The sequence below is a fragment of the Rhinatrema bivittatum genome, chromosome 8 (assembly GCF_901001135.1).
Source record: "Rhinatrema bivittatum chromosome 8, aRhiBiv1.1, whole genome shotgun sequence".
NCBI classification, from domain to species: domain Eukaryota; kingdom Metazoa; phylum Chordata; class Amphibia; order Gymnophiona; family Rhinatrematidae; genus Rhinatrema; species Rhinatrema bivittatum.
The window spans coordinates 274760234-274782194 of NC_042622.1; the positions used below are offsets into that span (position 1 = coordinate 274760234).

Consider the following 21961-nt stretch of genomic DNA (forward strand, 5'->3'; position numbering starts at 1 on the left):
CCCTCAAACCACACTCCTCTGCAAGACCCACCAGAGCTGCATACAGAGATTCCCTCCAGGTTCCCCCCAAAAAAATCCGTTCTTCACAACGCCATTGAAAAACAAGTGCTATCAACTGCTGGGCCGCATCACTGGAACTCTCTCCCGCCAGATCTCCGCCAGGAAAATTGCCATATCACGTTCAGAAAAAAATTAAAAACTTGGCTGTTCGCCCAAGCTTACCCTTGAAGAAGCCTCAGGGTCACCCACACAGTCACATACCCCATGGTTGCGTCCTCTTTCAGCAACTCAAAGGAACTGTTTTTCAGCTAACTGCACTTTCATATAACTTGCCTAATATGACACACGATGTAAATTTGTATATAACTCTTACCATGTAAGCACTTACTTTCTGCTTATTTGCTCTGCTCTCCAGTTAGAAATTGTTTAACCTATCCTTTTTTTCTAACAGCCTAGTTCCACATTCCCTGTTATAATGTAACTTTTGCTTTCATTGTTAACTGGTTTACCCCCTAGTTTATTGTAAACCGGTTCGATAAGACCTGGTCTTGAGCATCGGTATATTAAAAGAACTTAAATAAATAAATACATAAATAAAAGGCCTGGCCGTGCGTACGTGTGTGCGCAAAAAGCCGCTTCCACCGCGCCACTTGGATTTTAAAAAGGGGTGTGCGCTGCCATTTCCAGCTTTACAGTTTGTCCCCAGTTCACCCAGTTAGGAGAGAGGTCCTCCAAAAGAATTTACTATATTATAATGAAATATGGTTTAAGATTTAGCAATATCGTCCATAGAAAAACTACTCAAGCTATTTTTGCTGCAGAGCTTATTAACATATACATCCTAGTCGCAAAATGGCGCACACTAAAGTGGAAACAATACTGAGTGCTTTACGAAAGCAGCATCTTGATGCATGTTCCACTGACACGAAGACAAAAGAATCTGGGGCATAGCGTGAAATCCAGCTTACCTGAACTGTACCAGCCTACAAGAGGAAAAATAATCCTTTATGCTGCTGCTTTGGAAAAGATGGTTCAGCTGAAAGCATAAGAACATAAGAACATAAGAACATGCCATACTGGGTCAGACCAAGGGTCCATCAAGCCCAGCATCCTGTTTCCAACAGAGGCCAATCCAGGCCATAAGAACCTGGCAAGTACCCAAAAACTAAGTCTATTCCATGTTACTGTTGCTAGTAATAGCAGTGGCTATTTTCTAAGTCAACATAATTAATAGCAGGTAATGGACTTCTCCTCCAAGAACTTATCCAATCCTTTTTTAAACACAGCTACACTAACTGCACTAACCACATCCTCTGGCAACAAATTCCAGAGTTTAAGCAGAAACTCAAGTTTACTTATCCCCACCAAAGGTTTCCATTTCACAAAGAGAAAACGATCTATAGCATTGTTTCCGAGATCCTTACCAAACTCTCAATACGAGTTTTATTGTTGATGTATGCTGCTGAAGCGTTGTTTTTCAAATCTGGAGTGTAGGGAAGGTTGATGACAGTGAAATTTAAGGTGAACTCTTTTGGTCTGAAATTCTGTATTGGACTCTGCGTTGCTGGGTTGATCGGCACCTCCTCCACTGTGGGGAAGAAGTGAAGAGAAACAACATTGGATTATTTCTGCAACTCTAGGCTCAGTTCTAGGTGAAACGCACAACCACACCCAAAACCGCTCAAAACTGTCTACACCGCACGGCCAAAAGACAGTCTATGTACTCTGCCCACAACAAAGGGTGGATTTTCAAACGTGCGTGCACTACCCGGCGCTCACACATGGACGCCCGATTTAATAACACGCGCGCGCAGGTGCGTGCGTGTTATAAAATCGGGGGTCAGTGTGCGTAGGGGGTGCACACTTGTGCATCCTGTGCACGCCGACGCCCGCTGCCTTCCTCAGTTCCCTCCCAGTCCGTTCCAATTTCGGAGCGGACTGGGAGGGAACTTCCCAACCCCCTACACTAACCTCCCTTCCCCTTCCCCTAACCTACTCGCCTCCTAAGCCTAACCTAGCCCCCCCCCCCAAATTTTTAATTTACCTCTTGCACCTGCCTTGGGGCAGGCGCAGGTTGCGCGTGCCAGCACCCTATCGGCACGCAATACCCCGGCACAGTGGCAAATGGCCGTTGTGCCGGGGGCCTCTAGCCTCACCCCGCCCCCAGCCCCCTCCCCTTTCCCGAAGCCCCAGGACTTACACGCATGGCTGGGCCTTTGAAAATTGACCCCTTAATGTCTATAACACATTTATTGGTTCATCACGTTCTAAAAACTAGAAGTATTTTTTATATTTGTAATATTTCACATAAACAATAATATCCATTTATTAATACGTAAACCACACTCCCATCCCCAAAACTCTCAAACATGACGCTGCAACGTTTCGGCAGCATGCAGTTGCCTGCATCAGGGAAACAACTTATCTAACCTAAAAAACTTAAACACGCAATCAAACTCTAAAATCATCCTCACATTCCCCATCCCGTCCAACCCCTAAGTCGCACTTACCCACATCAAGGTTCCCAAAGGTCACCGCCATTACTCTATCCTGTATACACGTTGGGTGTGAGCGCACTCGCGCTAAATATCCTCCAGGCCCTCCCCCCACGCACAGTTTCACCGACGCACACAGTGCTTTTGCCTTATCCTATATTAATCTCAAGGAACCCCCCCCTTTTTTTTTTTAAGTATATCCCAATGTCTACACATATGAAAACCGTTCAAATTGCCCTAAACACTAATCTTAATTCTAATTTTTATCTTTATACTTTATTTAATATTTTGGTTTTTTTTTAAACAATAGGCAAAAATCTTATAGCTCATGTTCTAAAACCATCCACCCCCTATTGAAGCCTTACTGAAAGTCACAGTTTATGTCTAGACTAAGATGCCCTCCAGTATCATCTATAATAAGGTGTTCCACTCAACTTCCGGAGCCAGAGTATTCCATTGGAAAAAAAAATCGCTGTTCCCTAAACATAAGTCTCCTATCAAAATCACCCCCTCTCATTCGGGGAATAAGCTGCTCTAAAGCTACAAACATCGGGTCCTCATTGGACTGTCCCATCGCCTCCCAATGTCCAACCAAGGGGGCTTCCTGTCTATTACGTCGAATGCAACTAATGTGCTCTTGAATCCGAATCTTCAATTTCCGAGATGTCTTACCAATATAACATAAGCCACAGTACACAATTTTGATTACATTTGAACTGTACAATTACTCAGTTGCCAATGAATATATTGTCTTCCACACTTGTCAGCATTTGAAAAATCTACATTTTAAAGGGAAGAAGGCTTATGAGATTGGAGTGTGTGTGTGTGTGTGTGTGTGTCTGTCTGCGCGTTCCATCCACACCGTACTTTTAGGACATGCCAGGGCCAGGTTTAAGAGGACTCTGGCAGTGGTGTGTTTATGGGATCTGCATGTGCAAATGGGTACATCACAGAAAATCGGCTCCATCAGTTCTACATTCTGTTTAAACATGGTTCCTTTTTTTCAAATGGATCGAAAAACGTCAATAGAGTATGTTAAATTGCACTTACCTGGTGTCGGCTGTGGACTTGCTCTATTATAACCTAAAAAATTGGAAAAAAAAAATCTTAAAAGTGCGTTGTCCACATTTACCAAACAGGGCTTCAAACGGCAGTGGGATCTTGTTCCTTTTCTTATTCTAAGTCCACAAAGGTGACCAGATAGCTCTGTGCCACGAGGGAAGGAGGCTGAGCTGCTCCTGCACTACACTTGGTTAGACGTTTTTTTCTTTCTATAAAATAATTTAGTAAGGAGGCTCCTTCCAACATATTTATCGAGTATAATAAAATGGCCAAAATATTATTTTCTTGGCATTTGAGGGCAATTTTTAATTTACCTGTAGAAAACCCCCTTTAAAAATTGCCCTCCCCCCTAAGGGGTGAAACTGGGCAGGGAGGGCTGGAGCAGGGAGTTTCCCTTTTAAAAATCAACTTACAGGCCCACGGGTACTCCCACACTAAGAATATAAGAACATAAGAAATTGCCATGTTGGGTCAGACCAAGGGTCCATCAAGCCCAGCATCCTGTTTCCAACAGTGGCCAATCCAGGCCATAAGAACCTGGCAAGTACCCAAACACTAAGAAGGTCCCATGCTACTGATGCAATTAATAGCAGTGGCTATTCCCTAAGTATAATTCATTAATAGCCGTTAATGGACTTCTCCTCCAAGAACTTATCCAAACCTTTTTTGAACCCAGCTATACTAACTGCACTAACCACATCCTCTGGCAACAAATTCCAGAGCTTTATTGTGCGTTGAGTGAAAAAGAATTTTCTCCGATTAGTCTTAAATGTGCTACTTGCTAACTTCATGGAATGCCCCCTGGTCCTCTAAAATCTGCCCTCATAATGAGGTGAATTTTAAGAGTTGCTCGCATAAAAAGGCCCATATCCTGGGCCGAGCATGCCCAATTTTTTTCAAAGCGGAAAATGACGTGTATCCATAGATATGCAGCAGAACACAGGACACAAGATACTGTGCTTGATAGACCCTTGGTCTGACCCAATATGACATATCTTATGTTTAAAGGAGCGCATTTGGGGTGGGTCAAGGGTGTTTCAGGTCGGGATCAACATTCATGCGCATAAATCCCGATTTTAAAACGAGCCAAGGCAGCACACATAGGGCTGTTACCTGTGCATATTTACGTCTGCTCTTTATCAGGTGTAAGTCTGAATAAAATTCATTGTAGCCAAAAACTGATTGGATAAGGGGATCTGGGTAAACTGGAGGGAGTGGAAGCTGAAGAAGCAGAGAGGTCCTGATGACCTAGAGACAGACTGGGGAAACTGGTAATTTCTTTCATGCCTGAATATTTTTAAATGTGCTCACTTGCACGTGTAAAACCCCACAAATTCTAAGGGAACATATACGCTTAATGCTTCCTCATGTAACTACTTAAAATTAGAAACACACATTCATGCATTATGCGTATTTTATTTAATGTGCGTGCACTTGTGCAGGTGATTTAAAATTCCAGCGCATGTGTGCTCGCATTCACATATGCACATATATGGGCCCGCACGCAATCATGCTCATTTTAAAGTTTCCATCTATATGTTGAAGTATTAGATATTAAAGCTATTAGTCTTTCCCAAAGTATATGCATAGGAGTTCCTTACCATTGACATAGAGGCTGGTCTTGTCCAGGTTAAAGAATCCTAACTGGCTGATGTCCTTAGTCTTATTGCTCAGGTCATTGTATATTAACACTCGGTCAAACTTGGGAGTGCTGGAGTCATTTTTGTAGGTACAGACGGAATCTACTATGACGCTGTCACCATTGTTTGCAGACCTAGTAAACAAAAAACTCGTGTCTTATCCGATCTGTAGGTTGGATTGTGTTTTATAGAGAACACAAAAAAAATTGGAGAACTGACTTACCTTTTAATTTAATTTTCCTTAGTGTAGACAGATGGACTCAGGACCAGTGGGTTTATGCTCCCCTGCCAGCAGATGGAGACTGAGCAAGCTGACGTCACAGTAAATATAACCCTGCAGTGACCCCAGCCTGCCAGTATTCTCTTCACAAGCAACTGTGGACAGACTAGCAAAAAACCTGATTAAAAACAGATAATCAGAACTGTACTCAACCAATCATAAACACTGAAATCGCTTAAGATTCTAGGTACCCGAAGCTAGGGACTGGATGAACATTTGCCAGTAATCCCTTGGGATCCAGAGCCCTACAGGAAGACTATTGACACGCTCATGCAGCAGCCGAGGGCGGGAAGCTGAGTCCATCTGTCTACACTAAGTAAAATGAAATTATCAAGTAAGTAATTTCTCTATTTCCTAGCATGTAAACAGATGGACTCAGGACCAGTGAGATGTACGAAAGCTACTCCCCAACAGGATGGGAGGCTGACATGGTCCAGTCAACACCACACATGCAAAGGCTGCATCCTCCCAGGCCTGCAAATCCAGATGATTAAACCTAGAAAAAGTATGTAAAGAGGACCACATCGCAGCTCGGCAGATATCAATAGGAAACAGACTGACCTCCGTCCATGACACTGCCTGAGCTCTAGTGGAATGAGCCCTAACCTGAGTAAGCAATGGCTTTCCAGCATCCACATACGCAGCCATGACCACCTCCTTAATCCAGCGAGATATGGTAGCCCGCAAAGCCAGAACGCCCTGTTTACTCCCTCCATGGAGAACTAACAGGTGATCTGTCTTTTGAAAAAGTTCAGAAACCTCCAAATACCGCACGACAAGCCGCTTGACATCCAAGGAATGCAAGAGTTGATACTCCTCTGCATCCCTGACCTTATCCAGGGATGGTAAGGAAACAGACTGATTCAAATAAAAGTCCGAGACTACATTGGCAAAGAAGGATGGAACAGTATGCAGCTATAACACCCCCAGAATCACCCAAAGGATCAACTCCCGGCACGACAAGGCCTGCAGCTCAGAAATTTGACGCACTGAATATATAGCCACCAGAAATACAGTCTTCAAGGTCAACAACCGCAAGGAAAGGCTATGCAGTGGTTGGAATGTAGGGCCCTCCAAACAATCTAGCACCAGGTTAAGACTCCACAATGGAACCAGTAACCTCAAGGGAGCCCTAAGATGCTTCACTCCCTTCAAAAATTGGGCCACATCAGGATGAGATGTCAAGGAAACACCATTCACCAGGCCTCTGAAACAGGCAAGAGCTACAGCCTGCACCTTCAAGGAATTAAGGGCCAATCCTTTATTCAACCCATCCTGCAAAAACTCCAGAATGAAAGGGATCTTAACTGAATGAGGAAGAACTCCTGCTCCTCACACCAGGCCTCAAAAACTCTCCAAACCCGTACATAAGCCAACGAAATGGAGAACTTGTGAGTGAGGAGTAAGGTGGCAATCACTGCAAAGGAATAACTATGCTTTAACAGATGAGCCCTTTCAAGGGCCAAACCATAAGACAGAACCAGGACATATCCTTGTGAATAAGTGGTCCCTGCTGTAACAGATCCATGTGCGGCAGAAGGTGAAGGGGAGTCTCCACCAGGAGACTTAGGAAATCTGAATACCATGGAAGCCTGGGCCAGTCCGGTGCCACCAGGAGTACTAGCCCCCTGAGGCCTTCAATCTTGCGAATTATCCTGCCCAGCAAGGACCATGGAGGAAAGGCATAAAGCAATCTGTCTTCTGGCCAGACCTGTACAAGAGCATCTATTCCCATGGACCACGGATCTCTTCTGCAACTGTAGAATCGAGGAAACCTTGCATTGCGAGAAGTCACCAGCAGATCTAGGAAGGGAAGGCTCAGCGATCCCAATCTCCTGGAATGTCTCGACTGACAACACCCAGTCTCCTGGGTCCAGATTCTCCCTGCTGAGAAAGTCCGCTCTTACATTGTCTTTTCCTGCAATGTGAGAGGTGGAGATCATCTGCAGATAACTTGCCGCCCATTCCATACGCTGGTCTATTTCTTGCAACACTTGCTGGCTCTTGGTTCCTCCTGGTGATTGATATAGGCCACCATCATCACGTTGGCCAACATCACGCGAACCACTTGATCCCGCAGCCTGTGGCTGAACTATAGGCATGCCAGCTGTACTACCTGGGCTTCCAGGCGATTGATGTTCCAGCGGGACTCTTCGGTTTCCAACCCCCTTGGGCCGTTAACTCCAGACAGTGAGCCCTGCAACCATGGAAACTCGCATCTGTTGTGAGTACCAACCAGGTTGGTACTCACAACATCAGACGATCCTCCTGCAACCACTATTGGAGGCAGGAGCAGATTTCCATTGACAAGGAGAGCCGAACCGCATAATCCTAAGACTGCGGCTTCAAATGAGAATGCAGAGAGCGCTGAAGAGGACGTATATGCACCCTTGCCCATGGCACCACTTCCAGGGTAGCTGCCATCAAGTCGAGCACCTGTACATAACACCACACCATCGGGCGTATGGTGTTCACCAACTGACGCTCTTGAGACATCAATTTCTGGATCCAAACTTCCGGTAAGAAAACTCTGTTCTGTTCCATGTCCAACCAGACCCCAGATACTCCAACAACTGGGATATCTGAAGATTGCTCTTGGTCAGGTTCACCACCCAACTGAGCTCCTGCATTAAGGAGATCACCTTGTGTGTCACCAGGTGGCTCTCTTCCTGAGACTTGGCTCTAATCAGCCAGTCAACCAAATACGGGTGTACCAGGATTCCTTCTTTTCGCAAGGCCACCCACTACTACCACCATAACCTTGAAAAATGTTCTGGGAGTGGTGGCTAGATCAAAGGGCAGCACCCAATACTACAAAGCATAGAAAGCGTTGGTGTTCCAATCAGATGGGAATATGAATGTAAGCCTCTGACAGATCCAAGGAAATCAGAAATTCCTCCAACTGCACCATTATTATCACAGAGTGTAAGGCTTCTATGCAAAAATGAGTCACCCTCAAATGACTGTTGACCTTGAGATCCAAGATGGTCAAGTGTAGCCAAGGCAAACAAAACAAAAACAAGACCATATGTCATGGATTGAAGTTCATTTATTAATATTATTAAATAAATTGCCTGACTCTGACAGAGTTTCTCCTATTCGGCTGCATCAGGGGCTTAGTTGTCTTATATTGTATTTAATATTTCACAATTGATCTTCTGTGTGCCAGTGCATCAAAAGAAACTTAGAACTTATGAACCGGCATAACAATGGATCCTACCACTCTGTCAGAGTTGGGCATTTAATTTAATAATATTAATAAATGAACTTCAATCCACAATATAAGGTCTTGTTTTTGGGAGTGACAAGGGGACATCAAGAACACATCCCAATTAATAATGTGAAATTCCAGCACATATCCCTTTTGTATCACCTCTAGGACCCACTAGTCTGTCGTGATCTTGACCCACCTCCGATAAAAGAGAGAGAGAGAGAGACGTCCCTGTTTCTCTTGTTCTAGAAGGTGGGTCGGAAAACCTTCATTGGGAAGGTCGGGAAGGTCCACCACCTGAGCCCGCTCCTCTCTTGGGCTGTTGGGGACGAAAGGACTGAGATCTACTGAAAGCCTGAGTCCACTGAAAGGTCGACCCTCTGTAGGATCGAAACCACATGGAACCCTGGAGACGACCCCTTATACCAAAGGAGCGCAGTAACTGCTTCTTATCCTCTGGCAACCGAAGAATCAGAGACTCGCCCCAATAATTGGCCAATTTCCCCAACTTGCTCCCAAACATGAGTGAGCCTTTACAGGGCATCTTGGTAAGATTAGTTTTGGTTGCTGTGTCATCTTATCAATTTCGCAACCAGAGCTGACGCCTGGCCGCTATCACCGAAGCTACTCCTCTGCCTAAATCACAGCCTGCTTCTGCTAAAAAGGTGGCAGCAGGCTCCATAACCACTCTGGGATTCCCTCCAGACTCATCAACCTCCTGAGAGAAAAGCAGACAAGATCCCACCACAATGGTGTAGCAGGAAGCAATCTGTAAAGTCATCGACACCGCCTCAAAGGCTTGCTTATGAATAGCCTCAATCCTTCTAACATGCACAACCTTCAAGGCCGCTCTTCCCTCTATAGGATAGGCATCAGCTTAGAGATTGCACATACCAGTGCATCCACTTTGGGAAAATGCAAACACTCTCTCACGGCTGGGTCCAGGGAGTACAGACCTTAAAATGTCCGACCCCCTTTAAAATTTGCCTCCGGGGTGTCCCATTCCTGAATGGCATCCATCACCGGGAAAAAACAAGAGGCTTTATGTATGGAAAACAAAATTGGATACTTCCTCAGCTCCGACATGCCATCCGAATCAGGGACACCCAGCTGTTTTAAGGTCTGGGAAATCAGGGACGGCAGTTTATCTCTATAAAGAACCACGACATGGTTCGATACGGTTCCAGCCCTGGAGGAATTTCCCCATTTTTCAGGGTCAACTTCATCATCAGTGCCATCCAGATTCCTGTCGGGATCACCCGCAGGGAGTTGAGGCGAGCCCCGGCACTTAAGCATAGGACTGGAAGAGGGAGGGGCCACCAGCTGAGGGGAAGCCGAGGATTGCACCCCAACCAATTTGTCTGTTTGGATCCTGCTGGTTCAATAATTATCTTAAGCACTGATTTCCGCGTGCAGTGCACAATATTGCCCTAGAATTTATGGTATTTAGCATAGATGTATTTACCCAATCCATACTAGAGGACGGCCTGACTGCAGCATTACTCAAATATAACTTAAACCCCAAAGCTGTTGAGTGTTGGCATCTACAAATCTCACCTGAAAGAGGAAACTTTGCATCCACTGTAAGCTGGGCCCAGGCTGCTGTTCCTGAACAGAGAGTCAAGCTGGGAAAGGAAAGGTTGTGCTCGGTGAATTCAAGAAGGTATAGACAGCTGGGACTCACACATGGCGTCTTTATCCCAGAGGCTTAACATCGCATTTCTTAACTAAACTATGACCATTTCCAGTATCTCTAAATCATTCCTGCCTCTTCAATTAGCCTCAAAGGGAATCTACAGCATGACAATCTTCCTCCCCATAGAAATGTGCCTCCCAATCTTGTACAAAATGTTGTAAGTCTTGTGGCATCGTATTTTTTGTGCCCATTCATCTCTTTAGTTTTGATATATTCTTCTGCCTCTGTCTACTGCTCTGCTTTCATATTTTAAACGTTAATAATAATGCTACAAGTTGACAACTTTGAAAATCAACAGGCAAGGATGGAGACTCTAAAAATCTGATATACTAATGTTGCATGCAGTTCTGTAAGGAAATCCATTGTTTTCCTCCCTCTACCCCACCCGGCATTCTTCCCAACATCATGCAGATTCTGCAAAATCACAATACAAAGATCAACTAAATTAACTAGCAAACACCACAAAATCCTACCAAATGTCAGCCATCCCAAGCTGCCAACCCTGCCACTGTCCCCTTAAATAGAAAGAAAAATAAAATTACAGTAATTACTGCATTCCAGAAAATACCTACCATGGCAGACAGTGTGCTAGCTGTTGAGTTGAATTTGGGAGAATTGGGGTTTGCCATTTCCGTGGTATACTTGAGGTTGGTTATAGTCAAGTTCACTGTGAAATGCACATCTGAGGGGGGCGGAGTCTGGGATGTAATTGGCTTCACAGCTATAAGAATGGCGAAAACAAGTTATAGCAGAATCTGACAAACATTCTTTGTGGGTGATCAGGAAATAATTCAAAATAATTCCTCTTGCTCTGCAGGGCTCCCCTGCTCTGTAAATCTGAGCATCATTTAGTGAGCCTTGAACTATTCAGAAGTTTACAGGACATCGGGAAAGCTTTAATTGATATTTCTAGCATTCATTTGGCTTTAAAAAAAAGTGTAATAAATCCTCTCGGAAAGAAGGGAGAAGATGATATGCAAAACTTGACTTCCTTTCACGTAAAAGTATTGCAATTAATTTTACTTGAAAAGAAAACAATGAGAAAATGTAAAAAACGTTAGAGGTCCATATTGAGTAAGGCACCGAGCAAGAAAGTTATCTGGCGGAGTTCCCCATTACGTTGTCTGGGTAAAGATTTTTGCATAAAGTTATTCAGATAAAGTTATCTGGATCACTTTAGGGAAGGTAATTCAACTACCAGCCTTGCCTGCCTAATTTTATCTGGGCAGCTCTGATGCTCAGCACGGCCCGGAGAAAGTGAAACTGCACCGGGGGAAGGCTCCCCATGCTGCCTCTATTTGCCTGGGGTAAATTTTGTGTGGAAAATCAGTTGTGGTGTGAACAACATTTAGCTGATGAGCAGGGGGAAAATATTCAAATCTGAGATGTTGTCTGGCTAACTCCAACCCTTAGCTGGACTATCGAGCTCTATCAGGATCTGTCCTAATGATGACATTATCCCTCTGGATCCAGACAGGGAAGGGAGAATACATGTGTATATTTAATTTTCAGATGTATGCATGGATTTCCCAGCATGCTGCTGACCCATTGAAATAGGAGATTCATTCTTTTCAGCTACTTACTGGAGGTGGTTGGGAGAAGATTTCTTTCATTATAACCTGTCAATGAAAAATAGGAATGAATACAATGCTTACATTTCAGAGAATAAAATCAGTGAGCTGCTGATAGTGATGTCCAGAAATGGAATTAACGATACTATGGAAGACTTTTTATTTAGTTTATTGCTTCTCTTGATATAACGGTCCGTACTAATCTGCGCACTGGGACAACTGTTCAAAAAGCCACTAAGTGGTGATTTAGGGAGCTAGGTTTAAGGGTGTATTTAGCTATGATCAAGGCAGCACAGTGGATAGTGATGTACTTTGGGCCATTAGCTGTTATACTCCAAAGATCTGGAACATGCGTGCATTATTCATAGGCTTGGAGCCCAGCCAGCTCACCTTCAGGAAGAACGCTAAAGCATGACTTTTTAACCAAGCATTCCCAAAAGAGACTTCCTGTCCATCAAACTATTTACCACAGAAGTATCCCTGCTACATGGTGTAAGCGCAAAAATGCTCTGACGGGGCTCAGACTGGTGCTCTACTTTGAGTCACTGGTGGGCTCTGGTAGGTCTAACAAGCCAGGACAGTTTGCATGGAGTCTGAGACTAATACCTCGAGCCCTGACTCTGAGGATCAAGACGGCTCCTAAAACTTACAAAAGAGATCTCCAGGAACCATCGTTTGTTCCCAGCAGCTTGAGGGCTGTTGAGACAGACAGAAGTGCCTGGTGAGAGAGCCATGAAATCTCTTTGTATATTTGCTTGTAGAAGTGAAGGAGCTGAGCTCCTGCAGAATCTGAACTTGGATCTGACTCCTGGGAGTAAGGGGAACTGAACTTGTAGTTGCCTCCTGGAACTGACGCCCCTGCTGAATAACGCTCTTTGAAGTAATTGGACTTCTCTTTATGGTGAAATCTGCTATAGGTAAGCCAGGACATTAATGTTATGTTGCTGTTTTGAATAAAGCCAAGTTTAACATTGCAGCTTGCATTAGCAGCAAATGAAAACCTAACGCATGGTCACTTTGCCTTTAGGGTGCATCCTTGAGGAAATGAAAAGTGCTGAGCACAGAACCTCTCTTGTCCAGGAGCTGAACTGCTGACCAGCTTTTCACTGGTGTGAAAGTAGAAAAATAATCAAAGGAGCCTCAGAATCCTGAATTTATCATTCTCAGCTAAGAGGTAGAATCCAAAACATAAAGTAGAAGGAAAGAAGTCCCTTACCATTGACATAGAGGCTGTTCTTGTCCAGGTTATAAGGTCCCATCTGACTGATACCATTGGTCTTCTTGCTCAGCTCCTGGTACATAGACACTCGATCAAATGCGGGAGCACCAGAATTATTTTTGTAGGTGCACACAGCATCTAATGTAGTTCCATCTGTGCCGTTTGTAGATCTGTAAAGACAAATTTATGAGACATGACTACGTGGACAGACTCGCTGATTCTGATGAGAGATGCAATTGCTGTATAAATCTGATAGCAAAAACTTGCAGCTTCCATTTAATCATGCGAGGGATCTTGTTTTACCAAACTTGGTGAAAAAGGAAATGGTCTTTCTACCTTTCCAGAACACGATTTTAGATCAATACATGCCAAAGACCATGATCCGCAGATTTGATAATCAGCAGGCCATACTGCTCCTATCCTGACTGGCGAGTAAATCTCTACAGGCAAAGCCAGTCATTCTTAGACTGCATCCTAGGGATCATTTTCACTGGAGCCAATCACTTTCATTCTCCATTGTTCACAGGGACCTTAACTTACAAATCGGCGCACAGGGACACATTGGCGTGCTTTGGTCCGTATCCAGGTACGTGGTCATCTAATAATTTGCGCATGCATTAGCATTCATCGTATAAAATAGCATGGCAGTGTGTACATGTGCGCCAAATTTTAAGTGAGTGCCCACATGGGCGTATAAATCCCATTTTTCCCGGGTAAATCAGATTTTAAAAGAGGTGCCAGCCTACACCATTGCCAGTTTACCAGTTCACCAAATAAGAATTAGGTCCTCCAAATTCCCTGTTTGATAGCTTACACTGTCACGAATGACTTCGGACCCTTTTAACCTCTCTGAAATGGCTCAACCCTTTTATTTTATTGTTTACATATCATCCATACGTATGGTGACTTTATATTTAATATGGGTAACGATAGCTATTAACTTTGTTAATATGATAATTATCATTTATACTTGTGTTTATGTAACTGTCAATTATTTACTGAACATGTAAACCGTTGTGAAGGCTAACCGCCATACATCGGTATATAAAATCTTTTAAATAATTAAATAAATAAATAAATAAATAGATACATTGATAGCAGATGTAATGTTACACACCAGGGGACCTTGGCATGCAATGGAGAATGTAAATATTTGCATGTACATCTCATGCTCAGGCCCCGAAATGCCCATGGCCCTCCCCTTTTCCAAAACCTTTCAGATGTCCTTATTACGGCTTTTAAATTTGCTATCTAGGCACTTTTTAAAATATGGCGCGAGTGAGCCCAACTTCTTCATGCATCCCTTAAACGATGCGTGCGCCGGCCTATTTAATTTCACCTCATAGACCAGCGGTTCTCAACCGGTGCATGGCGACACACCATGTGTCGCCATGCACAGGCTGGTGTGTCGTGTGCTCCCGGTCTCTCCCGCTGCTCTTTCTTCCCTGCTGCCGTTGCCGCCGGGCTATCAGCACGTTCAAGCCCAATGGGAACGGCAGCAGTGCTAAAAGAAGCTGTGGCACCCTTGGCTGGCCTTTTCTTCTTCCCGCGCCTGCATCCCCCCCTGCGGACCCGGAACACGAAGTGATACACGGTGCGCGGGAAGAAGAAAGAGCCGTGCCCGTGCCGCATGATAAAGTAGCAGCGGCTGCAGCATCGCCCCCCGAGCAATCGAAGCAGCCGGTAATCGAGAAAGGAGAGAGCAGCATGAGCCTCCCGCGGCCGATGGGATTCTTCCTTCTTGGCCTGCGGGGGCTGGTGGAGGAGGCTGCTGCAGCTACCATTTATGCTTGGTGGGGGGGGGGAGGAAGTGAGGGAGAGAAAGAGGAGCAGCCAGCCAGCCTGTGTGTGATTGAGAGAAACTGATCAGAGAGCTGATGTGTGTGTATATGTGAGAGACAATGAAAGTGACTGCTCAAGGAGATGACTGATGTGTATGTGAGAGTGTGAGAATTAGTCAGGGAAGTGACTGCTGTGTGTGTGTGTGAGAGAGAAAAAGCATGAAAGTGAGAAATCTGGGTATGTGAGAAAGCATGGGAGTAAGAAGCCTGGTGTTGTGGGGGTGTATGTGAAAGAAAGCATGGGAATGAGAAGCCTGTGTGTGTGTGCATGTATGAGAGAGACTGGTTGGTAAGGTGACAGTGTGACTGGTGTGTATGTGAATGTGAGAGAGAGAGAATGTGATTCAGGGAATGAGAAGCCTGTGCACATGGAGAGCAAGCATGGGAATGAGAGAGAGACTGGTGTGGGTGTGTGTGTGTGTGTAACAAAGAGAAAGTGATTATGGAAATGAGAAGCCTGTGCATGTGAAGAGAGTGAGCATGGGAGTGAGAACCTGGGCGTGTGTGAGACACAGCATCGGAGGGAGAAGCCTGTATATGTAAGACAGAACATGGAAGTGGGAAGCCTGTGTGTGTGTGTGTGTGTTTATGCATGAGAGAGATCAGGTGACTGGGGTGTGTGTGTGTGTGTGTGTGTGTGTGAGAGAAAGTGATTATGGGATTGAGAAGCCTGTGCATGTGAAGAGTGAGCATGGGAGTGAGAAATCTGGGTGTGTGCGAGACACAGCATGGGAGTGAGAAGCCTGTATATCTGAAAGAGAACATGGGAGTAGGAAGCCTGTGTGTGTGTGTATGCATGAGAGAGATCAGATGACTGGTGTGTGTTTGTGTGTATGTGAGAGAGAGAAAGAAAGTGATTATGGGAATGAGAAGCCTGTGCACGTGAAGAGTGAGCATGGGAGTGAAAAACCTGTGTGTGTGTGAGACACAGCATGGGAGTGAGAAGCCTGTATATCTGAAAGAAAACATGAGAGTGGGAAGCCTGTGTGTGTGTGTATATGCATGAGAGAGATCAGGTGACTGGTGTGTGTTTGTGTGTATGTGAGAGAGAAAAAGAAAGTGATTATGGGAATGAGAAGCCTGTGCATGTGAAGAGTGAGCATGGGAGTGAGAAAGCTGGGAGTGTGTGAGATACAGCATGGGAGTGAGAAGCCTGTATATCTGAAAGAGAACATGGGAGTGGGAAGCCTGTGTGTGTATGCATGAGAGAGATCAGGTGACTGGTGTATGTGTGTGTGTGAGAGAAAGAGAAAGAAAATATTCTGGGAATGAGAAGCCTGTGCATGTGGAGAGAACAAGCATGGGAGTGAGAGACTGGTGAGTGTGTGTGAGAAAGAGAAAGTGATTATGAGAGTGAGAAGCCCATATATATAAGTGGAACATGGGAGTGGGATGCCTGTGTGTGTGTATGGCATGAGAGAAACTGTTCAGGAAGGTGACTTGTGTATTTGTCAAAGATTGTTTGGGAGATGATTGGTGTTTGAGAGACAGAAACTGGTCATGGGGGCATGACTGGTATGGTGTGTGTGTGTGTGTGAGAGACATGGGCCCTAAGGAAGAGGACCATGAGTATAGAGCTTAGCCACTACTGCTGCTTCTGGTGTGTGCTACAGCCTGCATGGAAGGGGAGTAGGAGAGCTGCTGGAGGGGGTAAGTAAAGGTGGCTTTTTAAGTTTATTTTTTTTTTGATTGACTGCCATTTTAATTATTTAATGTTATGTGATGAGTCTGCTTTCTTGAAATATTTTATTGGTGATTGGAGAATTTTTAATAGTTTTTATGAGTTTTTAGTTGCTGGATGTTATTCTGTTCATAGCTGTTTTGAAACATTTATTCTGCTTATTAGTATAGTTTTACAATTATTTCTGTGTGGGGATCTATAGCTGCTTGCTAGTTCTGTTTTCCTAATAAGAGGTGTATTGGTGTTTAGGGCCTGATTTAATATTTGTAGTGTTACCTTTTCATAGATAGGGTTGCTCCTGTTTGAGTGTATTCCATAACACAGGTGTAACTGTGTGCAGATTAGTTTATGTGCATTACTACAGATCCTGGGAGTATGTTAGGTCGGTTCTGTGTCTGTTACCGAGATGAGATATTTTATTAGCATGTAAGAGTTTTATCAGTCTTATTTATTGTGTTTTTTCAAGAGGCCATGCATTGGTGGTAAACTGCTGTCTTTTCATAAGTAGGGCTATTGAGCCTGGAAGTAGAAGGAGTTTGAGTTGCTGTTACTGAGATGTCACCAGAACCAGAATATCTTTTCTGTAGGGTGAGTTGTATGGGGAATGTCGTAATTCTGCTTTACATCCATTATTGGGGGTCAGGGGGGTTCCCATGGATGCAAACTGTACTTTTACATCTAGCCCCGTGATGATCATGGGTCAGTGTGTCACGCATGTGAGAACCATCTGTCAGATGTATCCCGACAGAAAAAAGGTTGAGAACCACTGTCATAGACTATAGTTCTGCATCCTGGGAGTCATCCACTTGTCTGTTTGGGACCTGTAGCTTCAATAATTATCTTAAGCACTGATTTCCGCCTGCAGTGCACAATATTGCCCTAGAATTTATGGTATTTAGCATAGATGTAGTTTCCCAATCCATACTAGAGGACGGCCTGACTGCAGCCTTAATCAAATGTAACTTAAACCCCAAAGCTGTTGAGTGTTGGCATCTACAAATCTCACCTGAAAGAGGAAACTTTGCATCCACTGTAAGCTGGGCCCAGGCTGCTGTTCTTGAACAGAGAGTCAAGCTGGGAAAGGAAAGGTTGTGCTCAGTGAATTCAAGAAGGTACAGACAGCTGGGACTCACACATGGCGTCTTTATCCTAGAGGCTTAACATCGCATTTCTTAACTAAACTATGACCATTTCCAGTATCTGTAAATCATTCCTGCCTCTTCAATTAGCCTCAAAGGGAATCTACAGCATGACAATCTTCCTCCACATAGAAATGTGCCTCCCAATCCTTCAAAATCTTGTGATCCCTGGGGGATGGGATCCTCCTGTGTCTCTTCATTTCCATTTAAATTTGGCATTGTACAGATAGATAACACCTTTTACACTATAATTACAACAGTACAGGTTGAAACTTTGCTTATAAATAGTAAGTACAGAGACTCTAACAATCAATGTAATAATGTTTCATGGAGTTCTATAAGGACATCCAGCGTTTTCCTCTCTCCACCCCATCCATCGTTCTACCCAACATCATACAGATTCAGGAAACTCAAAATACAAAGATCAGCTAGTTTAATTAGCAAAAACCACAAAATCCTACCAAATGTCAGCCATCCCAAGCTGCCAACCCTGACACTGTCCCCTTAAATACAAAGAAAAATAAAATTACAGTGATTACTGCATTTCATAAAATACCTACCAAGGCAGACAGTGTGCTAGCTGTTGAGTTGAATTTGGGAGAATTGGGGTTTGCCATTTCCGTGGTATACTTGAGGTTGGTTATAGTCAAGTTCACTGTGAAAGGCACATCTGAGGGGGGCGGAGTCTGGGATGTAATTGGCTTCACAGCTGTAAGAATGGCGAAAACAAGTTATAGCAGAATCTGACAATCATGCTTTGTGGGTGATCAGGAAATAATTCAAAATAAATCTTCTTGCTCTGCAGGGCTCCCCTGCTCTATAAATCTGAGCATCATTTAGTGAGCCTTGAACTATTCAGAGGTTTAAAGGACATCGGGAAAGCTTTAATCGATATTGTTAGCAGGCATTCGGCTTAAAAAAAAGTGTAATATATCCTCTCGGAAAGAAGGGAGAAGATGATATGCAAAACTTGACATCCTTACACGTAAAAGTATATTATTTTGTGTGGAAAATGAGGATGGTCCAATCCTTAGCTGGACCATCGAGCTCTATCAGGATCTGTCAGAAGGATCTAGCTACCTAATGATGACGTTATCCCTCCGGATCCAGACAGGGAAGGGAGAATACATGTGTATATTTAATTTTCAGATGTATGCATGGATTTCCCAGCATGCTGCTGACCCATAGAAATAGGAGATTCATTCTTTTCAGCTACTTACTGGAGGTGGTTGGGAGAAGATTTCTTTCATTATAACCTGTCAATGAAAAATAGGAATTAATACAATGCTTACATTTCAGAGAATAAAATCAGTGAGCTGCTGATAGTGATGTCCAGAAATGGAATTAACGATACTATGGAAGACGTTTTATTTAGTTTATTGCTTTTCATGATATAATGTTCCGTACTAAACTGCGCACTGGGACAACTGTTCAAAAAGCCACTAAGTGGTGATTTAGGGAGCTAGGTTTAAGGGTGCATTTAGCTATGATCAAGGCAGCACAGTGGATAGTGATGTACTTTGGGCCATTAGCTGTTATACTCCAAAGATCTGGAACATGCGTGCATTATTCATAGGCTTGGAGCCCAGCCAGCTCACCTTCAGGAAGAACGCTAAAGCATGACTTTTTAACCAAGCATTCCCAAAAGAGACTTCCTGTCCATCAAACTATTTACCACAGAAGTATCCCTGCTACATGGTGTAAGAGCAAAAATGCTCTGACGGGGCTCAGTCTGGTGCTCTATTTTGAGTCACTGGTGGGCTCTGGTAGGTTTAACAAGCCAGGACAGTTTGCATGGAGTCTGAGACTAATACCTCGAGCCCTGACTCTGAGGATCCAGACTGCTCCTAAGACTTACAAAGAGATCTCCAGCAACAATCGTTTGTTCCCAGCAGCTTGAGGGCTGTTGAGACAGACAAAAGTGCCTGGTAATCCCATGCTACTGATGCAGTTAATAGCAGTGACTATTCCCTAAGTAAACTTGATTAATAGCCATTAATGGACTTCTCCTCCAAGAACTTATCCAAACCTTTTTTGAACCCAGCTACACTAACTGCACTAACCACATCCTCTGGCAACAAATTCCAGAGCTGTATTGTGCGTTGAGTGAAAAAGAATTTTCTCCGATTAGTCTTAAATGTGCTACTTGCTAACTTCATGGAATGCCCCCTGGTCCTCTAAAATCTACCCTCATAATGAGGTGAATTTTAAGAGTTGCTCGCATAAAAAGGCCCATATCCTGGCCCAAGCATGCCCAATTGTTTTAAATGCGGAAAATGAAGTGTATCCATAGATATGCAGCAGAACACAGGACACAAGATGCTGGGCTTGATAGACCCTTGGTCTGACCCAATATGACATATCTTATGTTTAAAGGAGCGCATTTGGGGTGGGTCAAGGGTGTTTCTGGTCGGGATCAACATTCATGCGCATAAATCCCGATTTTAAAATGAGCCAACGCAGCACACATAGGGCTGTTACCTGTGCATATTTACGTCTGCTCTTTATCAGGTGTAAGTCTGAATAAAATTCATTGTAGCCAAAAACTGATTGGATAAGGGGATCTGGGTAAACTGGAGGGAGTGGAAGCTGAAGAAGCAGAGAGGTCCCGATGACCTAGAGACAGACTGGGGTAACTGGTAATTTCTTTCATGCCTGAATATTTTAAAATGTGCTCACTTGCACGTGTAAAACCCCACAAATTCTAAGGGAACATATAAGCTTAATGCTTCCTCATGTAACTACTTAAAATTAGAAACACACATTCATGCATTATGCGTATTTTATTTAATGTGCGTGCACTTGTGCAGGTGATTTAAAATTCCAGCGCATGTGTGCTCGCATTCACATATGCACATATATGGGCCCGCACGCAATCATGCTCATTTTAAAGTTTCCATCTATATGTTGAAGTATTAGATATTAAAGCTATTAGTCTTTCCCAAAGTATATGCATAGGAGTTCCTTACCATTGACATAGAGGCTGGTCTTGTCCAGGTTAAAGAATCCTAACTTGCTGATGTCCTTAGTCTTATTGCTCAGTTCATTGTATATTAACACTCGGTCAAACTTGGGAGTGCTGGAGTCATTTTTGTAGGTACAGACGGAATCTACTATGACGCTGTCCCCATTGTTTGCAGACCTAGTAAACAAAAAACTCGTGTCTTATCCGATCTGTAGGTTGGATTGTGTTTTATCGAGAACACAAAAAAAATTGGAGAACTGACTTACCTTTTAATTTAATTTTCCTTAGTGTAGACAGATGGACTCAGGACCAGTGGGTTTATGCTCCCCTGCCAGCAGATGGAGACTGAGCAAGCTGACGTCACAGTAAATATAACCCTGCAGTGACCCCAGCCTGCCAGTATTCTCTTCACAAGCAACTGTGGACAGACTAGCAAAAAACCTGATTAAAAACAGATAATCAGAACTGTACTCAACCAATCATAAACACTGAAATCGCTTAAGATTCTAGGTACCCGAAGCTAGGGACTGGATGAACATTTGCCAGTAATCCCTTGGGATCCAGAGCCCTACAGGAAGACTATTGACACGCTCATGCAGCAGCCGAGGGCGGGAAGCTGAGTCCATCTGTCTACACTAAGTAAAATGAAATTATCAAGTAAGTAATTTCTCTATTTCCTAGCATGTAAACAGATGGACTCAGGACCAGTGAGATGTACGAAAGCTACTCCCCAACAGGATGGGAGGCTGACATGGTCCAGTCAACACCACACATGCAAAGGCTGCATCCTCCCAGGCCTGCACATCCAGATGATAAAACCTGGAAAAAGTATGTAAAGAGGACCACATCGCAGCTCGGCAGATATCAATAGGAAACAGACTGACCTCCGTCCATGACACTGCCTGAGCTCTAGTGGCATGAGCCCTAACCTGAGTAAGCAACGGCTTTCCTGCATCCACATACGCAGCCATGACCACCTCCTTAATCCAGCGAGATATGGTAGCCTGCAAAGCCAGAACGCCCTGTTTACTCCCTCCATGGAGAACTAACAGGTGATCTGTCTTTTGAAAAAGTTCAGAAACCTCCAAATACCGCACGACAAGCTGCTTGACATCCAAGGAATGCAAGAGTTGATACTCCTCTGCATCCCTGACCTTATCC

The 21961-nt window shown here is 44.0% G+C and overlaps 1 protein-coding gene across 14 annotated transcripts in view; it reads right to left on the reverse strand.

Annotated features, from left to right (window-relative positions):
* Positions 1–21961, reverse strand: part of MUC16 (mucin 16, cell surface associated) — a 161524-nt gene that overhangs the window by 10954 nt on the left and 128609 nt on the right. For all 14 annotated transcript variants that reach the window (XM_029610950.1, XM_029610960.1, XM_029610949.1 and 11 more), the window contains 12 exons: positions 20805–20977; positions 19056–19091; positions 18396–18544; positions 17703–17770; positions 13172–13344; positions 11968–12003; positions 10957–11105; positions 10246–10313; positions 5159–5331; positions 3546–3578; positions 1425–1588; positions 969–1036 (listed from right to left, as the gene is read on the reverse strand). In XM_029610950.1, coding sequence (XP_029466810.1) covers positions 969–1036; positions 1425–1588; positions 3546–3578; positions 5159–5331; positions 10246–10313; positions 10957–11105; positions 11968–12003; positions 13172–13344; positions 17703–17770; positions 18396–18544; positions 19056–19091; positions 20805–20977 — 1290 coding nt within the window. The remainder of the gene's footprint in view (positions 1–968; positions 1037–1424; positions 1589–3545; positions 3579–5158; positions 5332–10245; positions 10314–10956; positions 11106–11967; positions 12004–13171; positions 13345–17702; positions 17771–18395; positions 18545–19055; positions 19092–20804; positions 20978–21961) is intronic.